General features: G+C 37.5%; 3 protein-coding genes and 1 long non-coding RNA gene across 4 annotated transcripts; 2 read left to right on the forward strand and 2 right to left on the reverse strand.

The window, feature by feature from the left end:
- The first annotated feature begins 3,101 nt into the window (after positions 1-3,101).
- On the forward strand, positions 3,102-5,559 carry LOC125479019 (COBRA-like protein 4). Its single transcript, XM_048588017.1, has 3 exons — positions 3,102-3,751; positions 4,131-5,016; positions 5,221-5,559. The coding sequence occupies exons 2-3, from the start codon at positions 4,530-4,532 to the stop codon at positions 5,403-5,405; spliced, it is 672 nt and encodes a 223-aa protein (XP_048443974.1). The 5' UTR covers positions 3,102-3,751; positions 4,131-4,529; the 3' UTR covers positions 5,406-5,559.
- A 195-nt stretch (positions 5,560-5,754) lies between these two features.
- Positions 5,755-7,398, reverse strand: LOC125479020. Its single transcript, XR_007259743.1, has 2 exons — positions 6,748-7,398; positions 5,755-6,237 (listed from the first exon to the last, which is right to left on the reverse strand). It is a non-coding gene; the product is annotated as an uncharacterized LOC125479020 (long non-coding RNA).
- Positions 7,399-8,475: 1,077 nt separating this feature from the next.
- Positions 8,476-10,696, forward strand: LOC103930416 (COBRA-like protein 4). The gene is given in 8 exon segments (XM_009339755.3): positions 8,476-8,734; positions 8,846-8,925; positions 9,139-9,291; positions 9,293-9,596; positions 9,691-9,815; positions 9,817-9,839; positions 9,927-10,204; positions 10,298-10,696. Coding segments are annotated over 8 exon segments (1,377 nt in total). The 5' UTR covers positions 8,476-8,616; the 3' UTR covers positions 10,594-10,696.
- An 85-nt stretch (positions 10,697-10,781) lies between these two features.
- LOC103930406 (protein COBRA) lies at positions 10,782-14,017 on the reverse strand. The gene is made up of 6 exons (XM_009339746.3): positions 13,751-14,017; positions 13,268-13,347; positions 12,374-12,830; positions 11,963-12,122; positions 11,527-11,804; positions 10,782-11,424 (listed from the first exon to the last, which is right to left on the reverse strand). Exons 1-6 carry the CDS (start codon positions 13,851-13,853, stop codon positions 11,132-11,134), a joined length of 1,371 nt encoding a protein of 456 aa, XP_009338021.1. The 5' UTR covers positions 13,854-14,017; the 3' UTR covers positions 10,782-11,131.
- Positions 14,018-15,810: the final 1,793 nt, after the last annotated feature.

The raw sequence follows: 15,810 nt of genomic DNA on the forward strand, positions 1-15,810 counted from the left end.
AATATATTTGTGTGAATTCGGTACAATTTGTAATTGGGTTAACAATCTATACCTACAACAAAACTAAACCACTACAACAACGTCAACCACGTAGCGCGCCTAATTAAATATCAAACTTATCATAAGTATTCATTTTTCTCTCTTATTCTTGTGAGTTGAACTTGAGAGAGTTTCCAATTAAGAGAAGACAATTACCCTCCGACCAAATGCTAGTTGATATTGTCACACGATAGTAACCTTCTACACGATCTTATACAAACACATGGAAAATTCATAATTTAAAGTACAATATTATTAATAATCCGTTCATATAACGTATGTTAGTTGTATCACTTGAGAGTAATTCGATAAACGACCCTAACTAACAAATTCTCTTAGTTATGGTTTGATTTGACCTTCATTTTAATAGGTAAATTAGGCAGCGGTGGTACATAGTAAATGCACCATACCAAACTCTACCAGAAAAGCAGACACCCCACCTTACAAAAATTCGGTCTCTAGGGTTTCGTTTCATGCACATAAAATCTTTAAAATTTAGTAGCAGCCCTCCACCTTTCCAGCAATGATGAGGAAAAGCAATAGCCCACGATCGCCACACACATCCCTTTAAATTATAGATTAAATTGGAACTTGAGATACAGAAAATACGGATTGAAATTTTCTCCGGATCTCACATTTTAAAACTCATGGACCGAGCAATCTAGATCGTTCAGAGGAGATTTTTGAGTGTTAAAGAGTGATTGTATGTGAGGTGGGTAAGTGAAATGAAAGACCAGATAATTTAAATTGAATAGTTTGCTGGCTCCGAAATGTGAGATCCGGAGAGAATCCCACCCCTAAAAAATACCACCACCACACTACCACCGCTGAGTACAAGAGAGAAGTGATTCTCTATTTTAATACAAGTGATAATGAAGAAGGGAGAGTCAAACCTAGTTTCTCGGGTGTAAAAATAAATATTTTTAATCACTTTAAACTAAAAGCTCTTACAACAAATAAAGATGTATCATAAAAATGACACATACTATTGTATTATTACTACAGAACGCTCGTGTCATGAAAATTGCCCTTACAACATAGAGCAGTGTTAGTTAATCTAGAAACGATAGAATAAGTAGAAGTGCACGACATGTCGTCAGGGAGTCAGATATTAGAGAAATAGAAGCTCCTCGGGATTGGCGACGTGAGCTGGGGAGGTTTTTACTTGCCGTAACGTGAGCGAACATGTTCTGTAGTTGAAAATTTGCTAAAATACCACCGACATGCCAACTGGTGCCCACTTCCTGCCAACGAATATATAAAAAATTACAAATACATCCCCCTTTCCCCTTTTTTTTTTTTTTTTTATACGAAAACTAATGAAAATTGATTGAAAATTTGGAATTTTAACTAAAATGACAAAAATTGTGTTGTAAGTGAATACTACTAAAAATGACTTTTTAGAGTAAAAATGTTTTTAACATTAAAAATGAACAGTATCATGAGTGTTTCTTTAAAACTTTGTTTTTTTTTTCTCTAATTTTTTGTGGTTTTGTTACCATTTGTACATGGGCTGTGTTAGTTACATGCTCGTTTTTATCATTCATGTACTTTTATTAATTTTTGTTATTGATTTTTTTCAATTCATGCAGTTCGATGATTGAAAATTGAGGGAGGTAATATGAGAAATAAAAATGAGTGTATGAATATCATTGGATTAATTTAAAAAAATGTTAAATTATGGCAAGCATGATTGCTTTTGCTATAAAACAAATGGGAATATGGGATACTCCCACTAATCTACTTTTGATTCATCATTAGTCTCTCTAACTATACTAGTTAGATCCCATCGAAATTTGATTAATCAAATTCTTTTTTCTTTCACCAATGAAATATCTCCAGATGTCCTGTGTATTCTCTCATTTAAATATCACTTGCATAAAAACTATCAAGATTTTATAGTCGGGTTAATAACTTACTATTAATTACACTGATATTGTTTTAACTTAACACTCTGCACAACTCGACAGATATTGAGCTTTATAAAAAAGTTGTAATTTAAAATTTTCAAGTTTTCAAAGTGGATTACATTTTTCAACAAAAACAATCAAATTGAACTTATTAATAGGCCCTTTCCACAACTTTAGAAGAGCATAAAATCCAACCATGAAAGCCCATATTAGTCTTGAGCTTGTAACCCAACCCACCAACCACCAATGTTATTAGGCCTTTTCTTTTACAATTCTAAGGCCCTGGGTGGCCGAGAGGAGACTGGAAAGCCCAGTCCAAATCAATTTTCCTTGTGTTCTTGAGTTTTACTTGTAAATATGGTGTTTGTACATATTCAGAAGAGTGCTATAAAACTATATATGCAGACAACCAGATGGGAATCATGGGATATGGCAAAATGACTATTTAAAAGGGTCCCAGGAGAAGGTAAATTTAATACTACAACGTTTCTACGGTTTGGAGAAAAATTTAGGTAGGAGTGTCTGACCACGTCATTTGTAGACATTTCTTACAAAAGCATAGACTCTCCTATTTAGTATTTATTGTGCACAAAGTGATTGTTCCTTGCAGTTGGTAATCATTTATGCCAACGTACCCTACCATTCTAATCATCAAATATTTAGTACGCAGTGTATAAATTTCATCAACTTTACTCACTATTCATAATTTCGTATATAACTTCATCTTAGCAATCTGAATTTTGTTTGTTTTGTAAATAAAAATATAAAAATATGCGATCTTAGCTTCTTGGAGTAGGACGTATAACGTCCTAGACTCAAACTTGAAAGTCTGTTAACTACATTGAAATATTTGGGAATTGAAGAGAAAATCAAGAAGGAAGATGAAGAAAATGATGAACAGAGATCTTAGAGGTAGAGAAATTTGATTTGTATTGACTGAAAGAATAAAGAATTACACAAGTACACACATTGTTTTTACACTAGTAAGCCTAACAACGTTAACTAAATACTAACAAACTTGCTAACTATATTTCTAACTGTATCCTTAATAAGGCCCACCGCCCTTCCCTCCATTTCAATTCCAAGCACTGTTCAAATCTCAAACTATCTGCAGATTTGATGCTATACAAATGTCTTTTAGGCAAAGTACATCATGTTCCAAGAAGATGCCACTTAACATGGTTTTAGAAAACGTGGATAGATGAAAATATATAGATGAAAAAAGACCAAAAAAATAGTATGAAAAAGCTGAAATTAATTAGTTATGCAGGTCACAGTCAGCATTTGGCAAGAAGCTTGTGCAATCTACTGCTTTGTCTCCATAAGTGCTTTTCCAAACGGTGCACTGGTAGGTTGGTGAATTAAAAGCAATTTTGTGCTTCCAAAAAGCACATGAATATTATTTAATTTTGGCCTCAGCTGCAGATACTCATACTGTAGATCCTGCAATGTAAAGAGAATAAGGGACAAGGAGAAAATGTTAAATTATTTGACCAATATTTTTCTGATCTAAGCAATACTCTTGATAGATGCAGGAAGTTGACTTTTCTTGCTTAAAAACATAGGGGCTTGGTTGACCTAGTTAAACTTGGTATAAAATATGAGCAACTTTGTATCTAATTATAACATTAATCAGCAGCTTATCATCTTAAACCTGATCAGACGTCTTAAGTGATTGGTTATAAACACCGAAAAAATGGGAAGATCCCCTCATCGTCTGAGCCCACCTTCGCCGGCCGGCAGGATCAATGTTGCTGCAGCAAGGAATCTTCCATGCCTTTAAATTTTTATATACTGCAGACGTATATACATTCCTCATATACATATACTTGTGTCGCAATCAAGTACATAAGAACATGACATCTGTAAAAACCTTAGCACAAGATATACTATTTGATTTGAGCTTAGTTGCTTATAAATACTGACCTTCGACAATCGTATCGTACCAATTAAAGACGTTGTTCAAAAAACCCTAGGCAGCACTACTGGAAGTTAATCCATGGAGAGTAGGAAATGTAAAAGCACATTGTTTGCATCTTTCGTGTGTTTCACAATATTTTCTTATGCAGGTGAGATTTTTAACTGTAATTAGAACTCTAATTAGGAATATGATTCCTTGATTAAGCATCGTTGCTTGTTCTAACTTGCCTTTTTTTTTTTTCGTTCCGGTCGTGTTTGTAGTGGCTTATGATCCGTTTGATCCAAAAGGGAGCATAAATATCAGATGGGATGTTGTTTCTTGGACTTCTGATGGCTATGTGGTGAGTGCCACAAGAACTTGTAAAACATTTTTTTTGTTGTGTTTTTGGTATGAACACTTTGAGTAACCCTAACAATTAATAAATTCAACAAGTATAAAATATGAAAAAAAGTATCATGTCCAATGAATATTCCTCCAAAATTGTCAAAAAAGGTACACAGAAATGATTCAAATCAATGCCAGCCTTTTTGTATAAGGTCAACTTTAATCTTATTTGTTTATTAATTTTCTTAGATTTTTGTTTATCTTAAGTTATGATTAAGCTCTAATTAATACAAAGATTCAAGCATTTAGAATCTCCAAAAAGTTCATTAAAACAAATGCTTATTAATATTACGTTGATTACCCAGGCTGCGGTGACAATAAGCAACAACCAAATGTACCGCCCCGTCACGAGCCCAGGGTGGACCTTAGGATGGACATGGGCTAAAAAGGAGGTGATCTGGTCCATGGCGGGAGCTCAAGCCACTGATCAAGGATACTGCTCCAAGTTCAAAGGAAATATTCCACACAGCTGCTCAAAAAATCCTTCAGTTGTTGACTTGCCTCCTACGGCTGCATACAGCCAAAGATTTTCTGATTGCTGCAAGGGTGGTGTGTTGGAATCACTTGGACAAGACCCCTCAGCTGCTGTCTCGGCATTTCAGCTGAGTGTCGGGCATTCAGGTACCTCGAATAAAACAGTAATACCACCCAAGAATTTTTTCGTGCTTGGTCCTGGGCCGGGGTATACCTGCAGTGCTGCAACCATTGTGCCACCCTCAGTCTCCTACTCGCCTGATGGTCTGCGTAAGACTCGAGCAATGAGTAAGTTTTACCGTTCGAACAAATTGTGCCCAAAGTGTCACATTCTATCTTTTGATCATATCTTCGCATGTACATGCAATAGCGTTTCAACAAGTGGCCTTTGATTTCATATGTTTCAGCATGTGGTTTATAAATTGCTTCGACAGCAAAATAAGAAACGGTACGTCTCTCTAACATGTAAATATCGTGTTCCCTTTTTGGCAGTGACATGGAGTTTAACCTGTAGTTACTCGCAAGTGCTGGCTTCCCAGAACCCTACTTGTTGTGTCTCTCTGTCATCTTTTTACAACCCGATGATCACTCCCTGTCCGTCTTGTGCTTGTGGCTGTCAAAATAAGAATAACTGCGCGTCAGTACTCTCGTACCCACAAGGGCCACAACTTTCTTAGCCTAATCAATTTCGAGACTTGTAAGTTTATATTATCTGCCCTCTAACATTAGAACATATGCAGGGACAATGACCCTTCAAGTGTCGTAAGTTTGAAAACCGTAGTTCAGAAAAATGCATCAGTCTTACAATGCACAGATCACATGTGCCCAATTCGAGTCCATTGGCATGTGAAGGCTAACTACCGAGCGTATTGGCGCGTGAGGATTGCCGTCACAAACTTCAAGTACCGGATGAATTATACACAATGGACTCTTGTTGCTCAGCATCCAAATCTCAATAAACTTGCTAATGTTTCAAGCTTTCTCTATAAGCCACTCATTCACTACAACACAAGTAAGTTTACAATGGAACTACAATATTTGTACATTAGTACTATTCATTTTTCTCAATCTGTTACACTTTGATTATGTACAGACGACACTGGCATGTTTTACGGCATAAAAAATCTTAACGACCTACTAATGGAAGCTGGAACCGGTGGACATGTTGAATCAGAGCTTATTCTCCAAAAGAACACGAAGGAATTCACGTTGAAGCAAGGTTGGGCATTTCCATTGATGATTTACTTCAATGGTAATGAATGCAAGATGCCCCTTCCTGATATATATCCATCCCTACCCAGCTCTACTAATTCAAATCCAATTTCATCGTCTACACTAGCTACCCCTTTGCTTTCAGCACTACTACTAGTTTTCTTCAGCTCCCATCACTAAGGACGCGACCAAAAACCTAAATGATGGTTTTGAAGATGCTACCTCTTCATCAATACAACTAACTGGAAGGATTGGACAAGAAAAGATTGGGAGTGTCTGAACTCTGTCACTGTATGCCTGTAGAGTTGTGATCAAGTTCAGAAAAGTTGAACAAATGTGTAGAATTATATCCAAATGTATAGAGAGACAAGACACCCATATACTAGCAGAGGATAATATGGAGATCGAAACATAACTGATGGAATGTTTAGAGTATCTCTGTTTCCCGAAAATGATCTAGTAACTATCAGTATAAAGATCTTTCCATCGTGTTCGTTTATAGCTGTAAGTTAGTAACCTCGGAATCTAAAGCCACTTGGCGTTTTGAATCCAGTTCCAACAATGCACTTTTGAGACAGAGAAAGCGGAACTGCTTGACGCTGCATATTAGAACTCATTAAAGCAGAAAATAAAGAAAAACCAAAGTCAGAGGGCAAGGGCAACGGAAAACCAAAACCCCTCCAAGAAAAAATAGAACAAAGCACGACAACATAAACAACAAAACCACTCCTAGCAAACCTACAACAAAGAAGCCGAGAAAGATTACGAGAATAATTAGTAACGGCACAAGGAGGGCATGAATCCTACCAATGAACCGGTGATTAACACCCCTATTAGCCAAACCGTCGGCCACTTGTACCGGAAATCTTGGACAAGTCACTTTAATCATATTGTATTACAGGTTAATCAAAATTTCATGAGGGTACCTAATATAACAAAAGCTGCAGAGGTTGAAAAATCCCTGTCTGATTTAGAAACTAATGATTTCTTATATTCCACACTTCGTTTTTTTTTTTTTTTTTAATCCAGGGGAGGATGGATTGAAGAGAAAGAGATGCAAAAGTCATTGTCAAGTGTAAGTATTGTAATTTCTAGACGGAAAACTGTTCAGATTGCCTTTTCATGCGAGTTAGATAGTTGTATCATCGAGTTTATAATCCTAGGAACGTGTATGATCCTTAAAAACTAAATTGTCCTAACATCAATGTACGACATACATTGTAGATCCAACATAAACTGTTCAGAAGGTTGTAGATAGAATTTTTCCTGAATGATCATGTCTTTTTAGAGAGCTTTTACTGTATAATCGGAGTGTATATCCCATCTTTCTATCTTTCTCAACGCGTGTTTGGAATAACATTTTGGCATGCGGGAAAAGGTAGTAGGTCATTTTCACAAGGGAAGTTTACTAGTTGTGTCAAGCTTGCCCCGAAACGCAAGATACCATCGATAGTCACATCAAACATAGAAATACAAAGATTGCAGGTATAATCTACATTTTTGGTAATACAGATCATGCTTGTGGAGTACTCAAATTAAATCTCTTATTGTCGTGAATGGATCCAATAAATATGACCTAGCTACAATTATACTGACGGTGGGCTGTTGTGTTGAACCATTCCAAAATTTGCATTAAAATACCTAATAAAATCAGTAGGTGAACTTGGTTTAAGCTCCTTAACAACACACATGTTTGATCATAATTTCTCATGCAGGTCAGCTTCTAAACAAAAGGACCAGTTGGTGGTCAAGCCACGACAATCAATCCTTTCGGGGACGGAAAAAACTCATAAGCGCATTTCAGCCTTCCCTTGAGCACTATCGTGTAATTCATTGGGGCAACAAATGTTCTTTCAATAGTACAATTCGGCCCAATATTCTTTGTTTGATCTATTTAGCGCATTTAAAACAAACGAGTTATATTAATGCATGTTTGGTGTCATCCACTTCTTTTTTTAATTAAAATGTTTTTTTATGCAACTCAACCGAAGTGAACCAAACAAGACCATCACACTTACCTTCGTCAGATTTTGCTTAAACAATCAATCACTTTAATGCGTTATTTAGCTACAAGCTCATGCTACAAGGACCGATTTAGTTAAAAGTTTATTAACAAGTCTTATCCTTGCATGTTTTCCTAAATTTGAGAGTTTAATTAGCTATGTATGTAAATTTTTGAATGTGGACGGAGGCCAGAAAGTGCAAGCACGAGCACAGAAAGTGGAAGTGGTGTTGGCTACAAGTTAGTAAAAGAAAAAAAAAAAACAGAAGACTTGCAATTGAAGCAATCCAATTACAAGTTTACAACATGCTCTCTTGGCTAAAAATGGGAGGCTTTTGAGCTCATGTGATAGATGACCTAAAGAAGCAACAGTGTGTGGAAAGAAAACTGACCGTTGTGCTGTTGTCTTCAGAGCCTCTCGAACTCTCCCGCCAGCCTTTCACATAATTATTCTTCACCAAACTTGCTTCAAGGTGCAGAAACACGTCGCAGATAAACAATTTAAATAAGGTAATATATACATATATATGTGTGTGTGTATGATTGTAAAATATATCAAATACTGATATTGTCTCTTCCCTTTTCCTTTCTAACACCCTACATATCTTTGTCTCCTATTCATTCATCCTCTCATCGCTGCCGCTGGAAAGCGTGTGATCTGGTGAACCGAGGCCATGGAAATCGAAAACCAGGCCAACCCAACTCACAAAATCTGCCTCACATGTTGTTCTTGGTCTTGGATGAAGTTCACATTCTTGGCTGTGCTGTATTGCTTGATACTGTCACCTGCAGGTAAGTTTTTTTATAACAAATCTAACTTGAAGAAACAGACCTTTGTCTCTGTTATTGGTTTCATTAATTTATTTGTTTGCTGATGTTTGCTTTCGGTTTTGTGATCTTTAGCGGCGTATGATCCGTTGGATCCAACCGGAAATATAACGATCAGATGGGATGTTATGTCTTGGACAACAGATGGTTATGTTGTAAGATCGATATCATTCAAGTGACTTTGTTTTTGTCCATGATTAAGAGTAGCGATTTACACATTCCCAGATTAACTTCTGACGCTCCCCTTGTGAGTGTATAAATTGTAAATACAGAATACAGAGTGTCCGAAGCTAAACTAAGAGTTTGAAAATCGCGACTCGTTGATTAATTTACAAATCAGATTCTTATCCATCATTGAATTATGTTAGGCTGCAGTGACCATGAACAACTTTCAAATGTACCGGCAAATCCCAAGCCCTGGCTGGACTCTCGGGTGGTCATGGGCGAAAAAGGAAGTGATCTGGACAATGGTGGGAGCTCAAACCACAGAGCAAGGAGACTGTTCAAAATTCAAAGCAACCTATCCCACATTGCTGCAAGAAAACTCCAACGGTTGTAGACTTGCTTCCCGGAGTTCCCTACAACCAGCAGTTCGCTAATTGCTGCAAAGGTGGCGTCCTAGCGTCTTGGGGACAGGATCCCTCAGCAGCAGTCGCTGGCTTCCAGGTGAGTGTCGGGCAAGCCGGCACTTCAAACAAGACGGTGAAACTGCCCAAAAACTTCACCTTGCTTGGTCCCGGACCGGGGTACACTTGTGGCCCTGCAAAGGTCGTGCCGTCCACAGTCTTCCTCACGGCGGATCGCCGGCGAAAGACTCAAGCACTTAGTAAGATTTCCTCACTCATATTTCTAAGATCTTCCTACTCTCTCATCTTTCAAGTATCTCTTACTAATTTCTATGTATTTTCCTTGTAATGCAGTGACATGGAATGTGACGTGCACGTATTCGCAGTTTCTAGCGTCCAAGAATCCAAGCTGCTGCGTTTCCTTTTCGTCTTTCTACAACGAAACCATTGTTCCTTGCCCGTCTTGCGCTTGCGGGTGTCCACAACATAAAAAATTGTGTCAAGTAAGCCTCAACAACCCTATCCACATTATACAGTTTTGTACACACTTGACCTAATTTCTGGATGAAAATCTTTTACAATGCATACAGGAGTGACTCAAACTTGGCACACAAGGCAGGAATAAACACACCGAAAAAGGATAATTCGCCGTTGCTTCAGTGCACGCATCATATGTGCCCTATCCGAGTACACTGGCACGTCAAGCAAAACTATAAGGACTACTGGCGGGTCAAGATGGCCGTCACCAATTTCAACTACCGGATGAACTACACAGATTGGACGCTCGTTGTACAGCATCCTAATCTCAACAACGTCACTCAAGTCTTTAGCTTTGGTTACAAGCCCCTCGTCCCCTACCAATCCGTCAGTAAGTGTTGCGATCGCGAGCTTCTGAAGCTTCTTTTTCTCAGAATTTTGAGTTTCGTCCTAATGTTCGAGCGTGATTGACTGTAATCTGCAGATGACACTGGTATGTTCTATGGCATGAAGTTTTACAATGACCTACTAATGGAAGCTGGGCCATCAGGAAATATTCAGTCTGAGGTGCTTATGCAGAAGGACCAGAATACCTTCACGTTCAGGCAAGGATGGGCGTTTCCTCGAAAGGTTTACTTCAATGGCGATGAATGCATGCTGCCCCCACCGGATGAATACCCGTCTCTACCTAACTCCGGCCATGTACACTCTATTTCAATCTTACAAAAGGCAGCCTCCGTGCTTCTGATAATGTTTTCTTTATGTTTTTCACTTTCCTGATAAATTTTTGAAGGTCAGAGCGACAGATGTGGTCCTGTGCGCGATAATTCGGTATAGATTGTACACTCTATCTGAATCAGTATAATCTCACACAATTTTTCCATATCTGTCCAGGACACAATTTTATTCTTGTTTTCAATCTGTAGTATGTAAAACGATACGCGGATTCTGAATTCAACAGGAATCTATGAACAAGACTCACACATCAACTTTAATTTCTTATGAAATATCATATAGCACTAACAACATATTCACCTCGGATTGTTCTAAATAATCGCACAACAGCTAAACTTGAACAATAACAGTGGTGACAAAGAAAAAATGTAATACGTGTAACAGATAACGAAACAGAATTTTGTAGCGAAAGTCAAGCCGGAGTGCACCTGAACCGCTTTTATAGCTTGAAGCCACAGCACTAATACATTTGACATCATCACTTGGATTTCCCATAAGCCTTGGGGAAACCTGAACTTGATGGGAAATTCTAGAGTGTATTGATAAAACTGATAGCCTTTGCCGCCTAGCCCGAACATACTCACTACGCATAAGCCAATAAGATTACCAGAGATGCGAAGGCGGTCATGACTGGACCAAGTATGCTAATAATACGTTTGGGACTGGCATTCGGCAACCATGGGTAGGCATCCGGAGGTGGCATTACACAGTTGTCTCCGTTGAAATAAATCCTTCGAGGGAAAGCCCAACCCTTTTCAAAAGTAAAAGTTGATGTATCCTTTCGAAATAGGAGCTCTGACTGCACATTTCCAAGTGGACCAGCTTCCGAGAGGAAATCGTTATAAAACTTTACTCCCCACAACATGGCTGTATCATCTGCACAACCAGAAGTATAACCGAATTTTATGTCAATAAAAGTCAGAAGAACTGCAGATATATATTTCACAAAAATTAATGAAGGGCAAAGAAAAGACTTACTTAAGCCAACATAAGGAGTTAATGACTTGTAATTGAAACTGAAAATCTTGGTCAAATTATCAAAGTTTGGATGTTGCACGACAAGATTCCACAGCGTGTAGTTCATTCTGTAATTGAAATTTGTAATTGTGACCTTCACCCTCCAGTAATCCTTGTAATTGAGCTTAACATGCCAATGTACTCGGATTGGACACATATGACTCGTACACTGGACTAGAGGAGTGTTAGCAGATTTCCCGGAACCAGCTACAGCTGAAGCTAAGTATGGATTCTTTGGCCTGCAAATATTGGCAAAAGAGGAAAGAATTTTTATTTACTATTACTGCAAACTCCGGCTTTGGACATGAATAACATACTGAAAAACTCGAGAAATTTTTGTAGGCGACAGAAAAACAATATTCAGAAATGCAAGAAACACATGAATTAGAGAACTTACTCTACACAGCTTCCTGGTTCTGTAGCGTTGTTCTGGCAGCCACAGGCACAAGTGGGACAGCTCACTATGGTTTCATTATAGAAGGAGGAGAGCGAAACACAACACGTGGGTGTCTTTTGAGCTAGAAACTGCGAGTACGTGCATGTAACATTCCAGGTCACTGCCACAAGAGGACGTAGAGGTTAGATAAAGCATGAAAATTCTTTCATGTTTAAAGTGTTAATACCATACTCATCAGTCGAAATGCATCTTTCAACCCTAGGAACAACATTTTAAGTGCAGCTTAAACTACAAAGTTGTTTTGTTCATATGCTCAAACTACTCTAAATGCCTTAGCAATCAACTCACCCAAAGCCCTAATCGAAATTTATTCTACTTGGTGTGCACAGAAAGAAGTGGTTCTGAACTTACTCATGGCTTGGGTCCATCTCCTTTTGTCCGATGTTAGAAATCTGGTTGGTTTAACAATCTTTGCTATCCCACAAGAATATCCAGGCCCCGGTGCTCTCAATGTGAAGTTTTTCGGCAGTCTGACAGTTTTGTTCGTTGTTCCAGCAGCACCCACACTTACCTGAAACGAACTTATGGCATTGGGTGGGTCCTGGATCCACGATTGCATGACTCCCCCCTTGCAGCAGTTTGCAATCTGCTGATTGTAGGGGGTTCCAGGCAACAAATCCACAACTGTGGGATCCTTTTTACAGCAATGTGGGACGTTCCCCTTGTATTTTGAGCAATCCCCTTGTTCTGTTGTTTGTGCTCCCACCATGCTCCAGATTACTTCCTTTTTCGCCCATGTCCATCCTAAAGTCCAACCTGGCGCTTGTATATGTCGATACTGCTGGAAGTTAAACATTGTAACTACTGCCTGCCATTTCAGAAATATAGTTCGTATCAGAAAATTCACTGGAAAAGGCAAATAAAGGATTATATATCGGAAAAATCGAGCTCCTAGGTAATGGAAATGATCGGTAATGGAATACTAAATCAAATTCTCCAAAATATCGAGCAATACCAACAAAGTTACTATTGATGTTAACACAGATGAGAAGATAATTCTAAATCAAAACCTAGTATCTCTTCTTCCCGATTCAGTTTCAAGCAAACAACAAAATCCAGTGCAGAATTTAAACAAATTATCCACTGCATCTTTTGATAACACTTAAAATCTAACTCAAAAACTTCAGATGTATAACCAAAACAACAATTTGAGCCGAACCAAACTCAACGATAACCCGCTTCAAAGTATCTAGTAAATGTATAGCATGATCACATCAAAGGAATCCTCTGCCCATCAATACTTACAACATAACCATCCGGAGTCCAGCTGATGACATCCCATTTAATCGTAATATTCCCAGTTGGATCAAGAGCATCATAGGCTTCTGCAAACACATCCAGCAACACACAGTTCAATTCATCAATCCTCAAAATCCCCAAAACATTGACTTTATTGTAAGCACATGATTTATTAGTCAAAAATCTTAGTTCTACTCAATTTTCTTCAAGACATTTATACAGCTGCTTTACTATATAACAACAAAAATATCCAATTTAATAGGAAATATCAATCATTCAATGCTTCACCACTCCAAATTTAGAAACAAAAAGCACAAAATCTCAAACTTCGCTAAAAGATTCAGCTACCCTCCAACGATTTCTTCGAAAGTTGGATTCTTTCGAATCGGAAAACGAGTTTTCGGGTAAGTTAACCAAACCCCACAAGCAGAAACAAAGAAAAACACTAAACAGAAGCTAAATTTGGAAACTTGAGCAAGAAGTACTGACCTGTAGAAGTAAAAGTGAAGCAGGAAAGCAAGAAGGCGAGCAGAATGGTGAAGCTCGTGAGCTTGGCTATGGATCCAACGGCTGAGAAGCACTGAGGCTCCATTTTCTGATGCAGGTTTAGTTTGTAACAGTGATGCTTATGTTCTGATTTAGCTCTCAAGATCTGCACAGAAAATGTGGAGAGAGAGAGAGAGAGAGAGAGAGAGAGAGAGGAGAGAGAGAGAACTGGGGGTGTGGCTGGCTTTTCTTGTCACATGCCTGGTGGCCTTTGAAGCTCTCACTCTATCACTGTTTAATGTTACCGAAGATTTGTCGTCGGTGACTAGGTGTCACAACATGCATTTAAATTCCATTTTTACCCTTTGCAGTTTTCCTCTAATCAAAATATACTGTAGAGCTTTGTACTTAAGTTCAAATTCTCTTGTTATTCAAACGTCTCTTATTAGTTCGTGTGAAAAAAAGCTGACATAGGACGAGAGACAAGAAGAGAAGAATATACGTCAATCGTATGCAAGAATTCTATGCGTCAACATATGCAAATCAACAGAAAAAAAATGCTTGAAAAAAATCGTAAGAGAAAAATATACAACTCGTTACACCCGATATTTTACTCACACAGAAATAATATTATATCATTAGTTGGGTATTTAGGTCATACTCGAGCAACTACCATTTCCCGTTTGGTTAATTAAAAACAAATTTAAGAGATGCCTTTGTACTATGAGGGGCAGTTTCGGAACAAAAAAAACATAGCATATATGCCACTGGAAAACATATTAAACAACTGTGAAGAAGACAGCAAAGGATGTAGGCCCCACAAGGCATTCTTAAGTGTCGGTGGATAGCAAATTCAATTGCTTGTGCACTCGGAAAGGAAAAGATGTCATGATTTTTTTCTCTCTCATAAAAATATCAGTTTGCGACTTTATCACAGTATTTTATTTTTTTTTAGTAAAAAAATTCACAGACGCATTTTAACAGTTTTCTAATCATTGTTGTGTAATTAATCACGAGCTGATGGTTTAGTGATAAATGACGGATTACAAAACTTCCTTAAAACTAAAAACTGGAGGTATCGAGTTCGAAACCTCTCTGCTGGTGTGGAAACCAGACTTGTGGCCAGAGGAAGGCTGAAATGCCTCTGTAAGTCTTCCCGACCTCCAAAAGATATGGATAATCGTGACTTACCACTAGTTATCCTACTTTTTAAAAAAGAAAAAAAAAATCATCGTCATGTGGTTTACCGTTGCAAGAAATCGAATTCAATACGTGTTGTATAAATATAAATTTAAGGCCTGAAATTCATCTCTAAGCATAGAGCCAACCGAGTGGTTAGATGTTCATGATTTGGGTCTTTGCAATTTGTCCAAATATATATTTTTTTTCTCTAACTACCAGATTATAACATAAAGTGGTATTCTATTATTTTGGCATTATTTAGTTGCACACTCCAACACATTGGGGCCATCCATTTCCCCTATTTAATTAGTGTGAGATTGTCTTTTATTGTGTAATTCAAATGTTTGGTTGTTTTTTTATTTAATGTACTACAATTAGGCCTACAATTATTTGGTTAGTTAATTAGTCTACTCTCTCTCTCTCTCTCTCTCTCTCTCTCTCTCTCTCTCTCCAGTGTTTGAGAATTCTCGATTTAGCTTATTCTTATCTATCATCTTACCCACCCTTACCAATAACTAGTTTTGATCCTTTTAGTGTGATTTCTTTAAAAAAAAAATGTTAATGTTCGAAAAACATTTCAAGAATCAAATTATAATAAAATTACTTATCAATTGTAAACGCTAAATACATGAATAGTATGTGCAATATAAATCGGTGATTTATGGCTTATTTAGAAGTGTTTTTAAAATGAGTAAAAGTGTTTTTAAAGAAAATATTTCTAAGTTTCAAAAGCATTTAAAGTGCTTCATGTAAGAAGTACTGGTTATGTGTTTCTTGTAGGAAACACTTTAAGTATTTTTTCAGGATTCACTTGTATTTTTATTAAAGATTGATTCTAATTTTTTCTTTTTACAAAAAACATTTTCAGCCATTTTAAAGCA

Source organism: the organism of the source record quoted next, unplaced genomic scaffold, assembly GCF_019419815.1.
Source record: "Pyrus x bretschneideri cultivar Hongxiangsu unplaced genomic scaffold, Pyrus_bretschneideri_v1 Contig27, whole genome shotgun sequence".
Taxonomy (NCBI): Eukaryota; Viridiplantae; Streptophyta; class Magnoliopsida; order Rosales; family Rosaceae; genus Pyrus; species Pyrus x bretschneideri.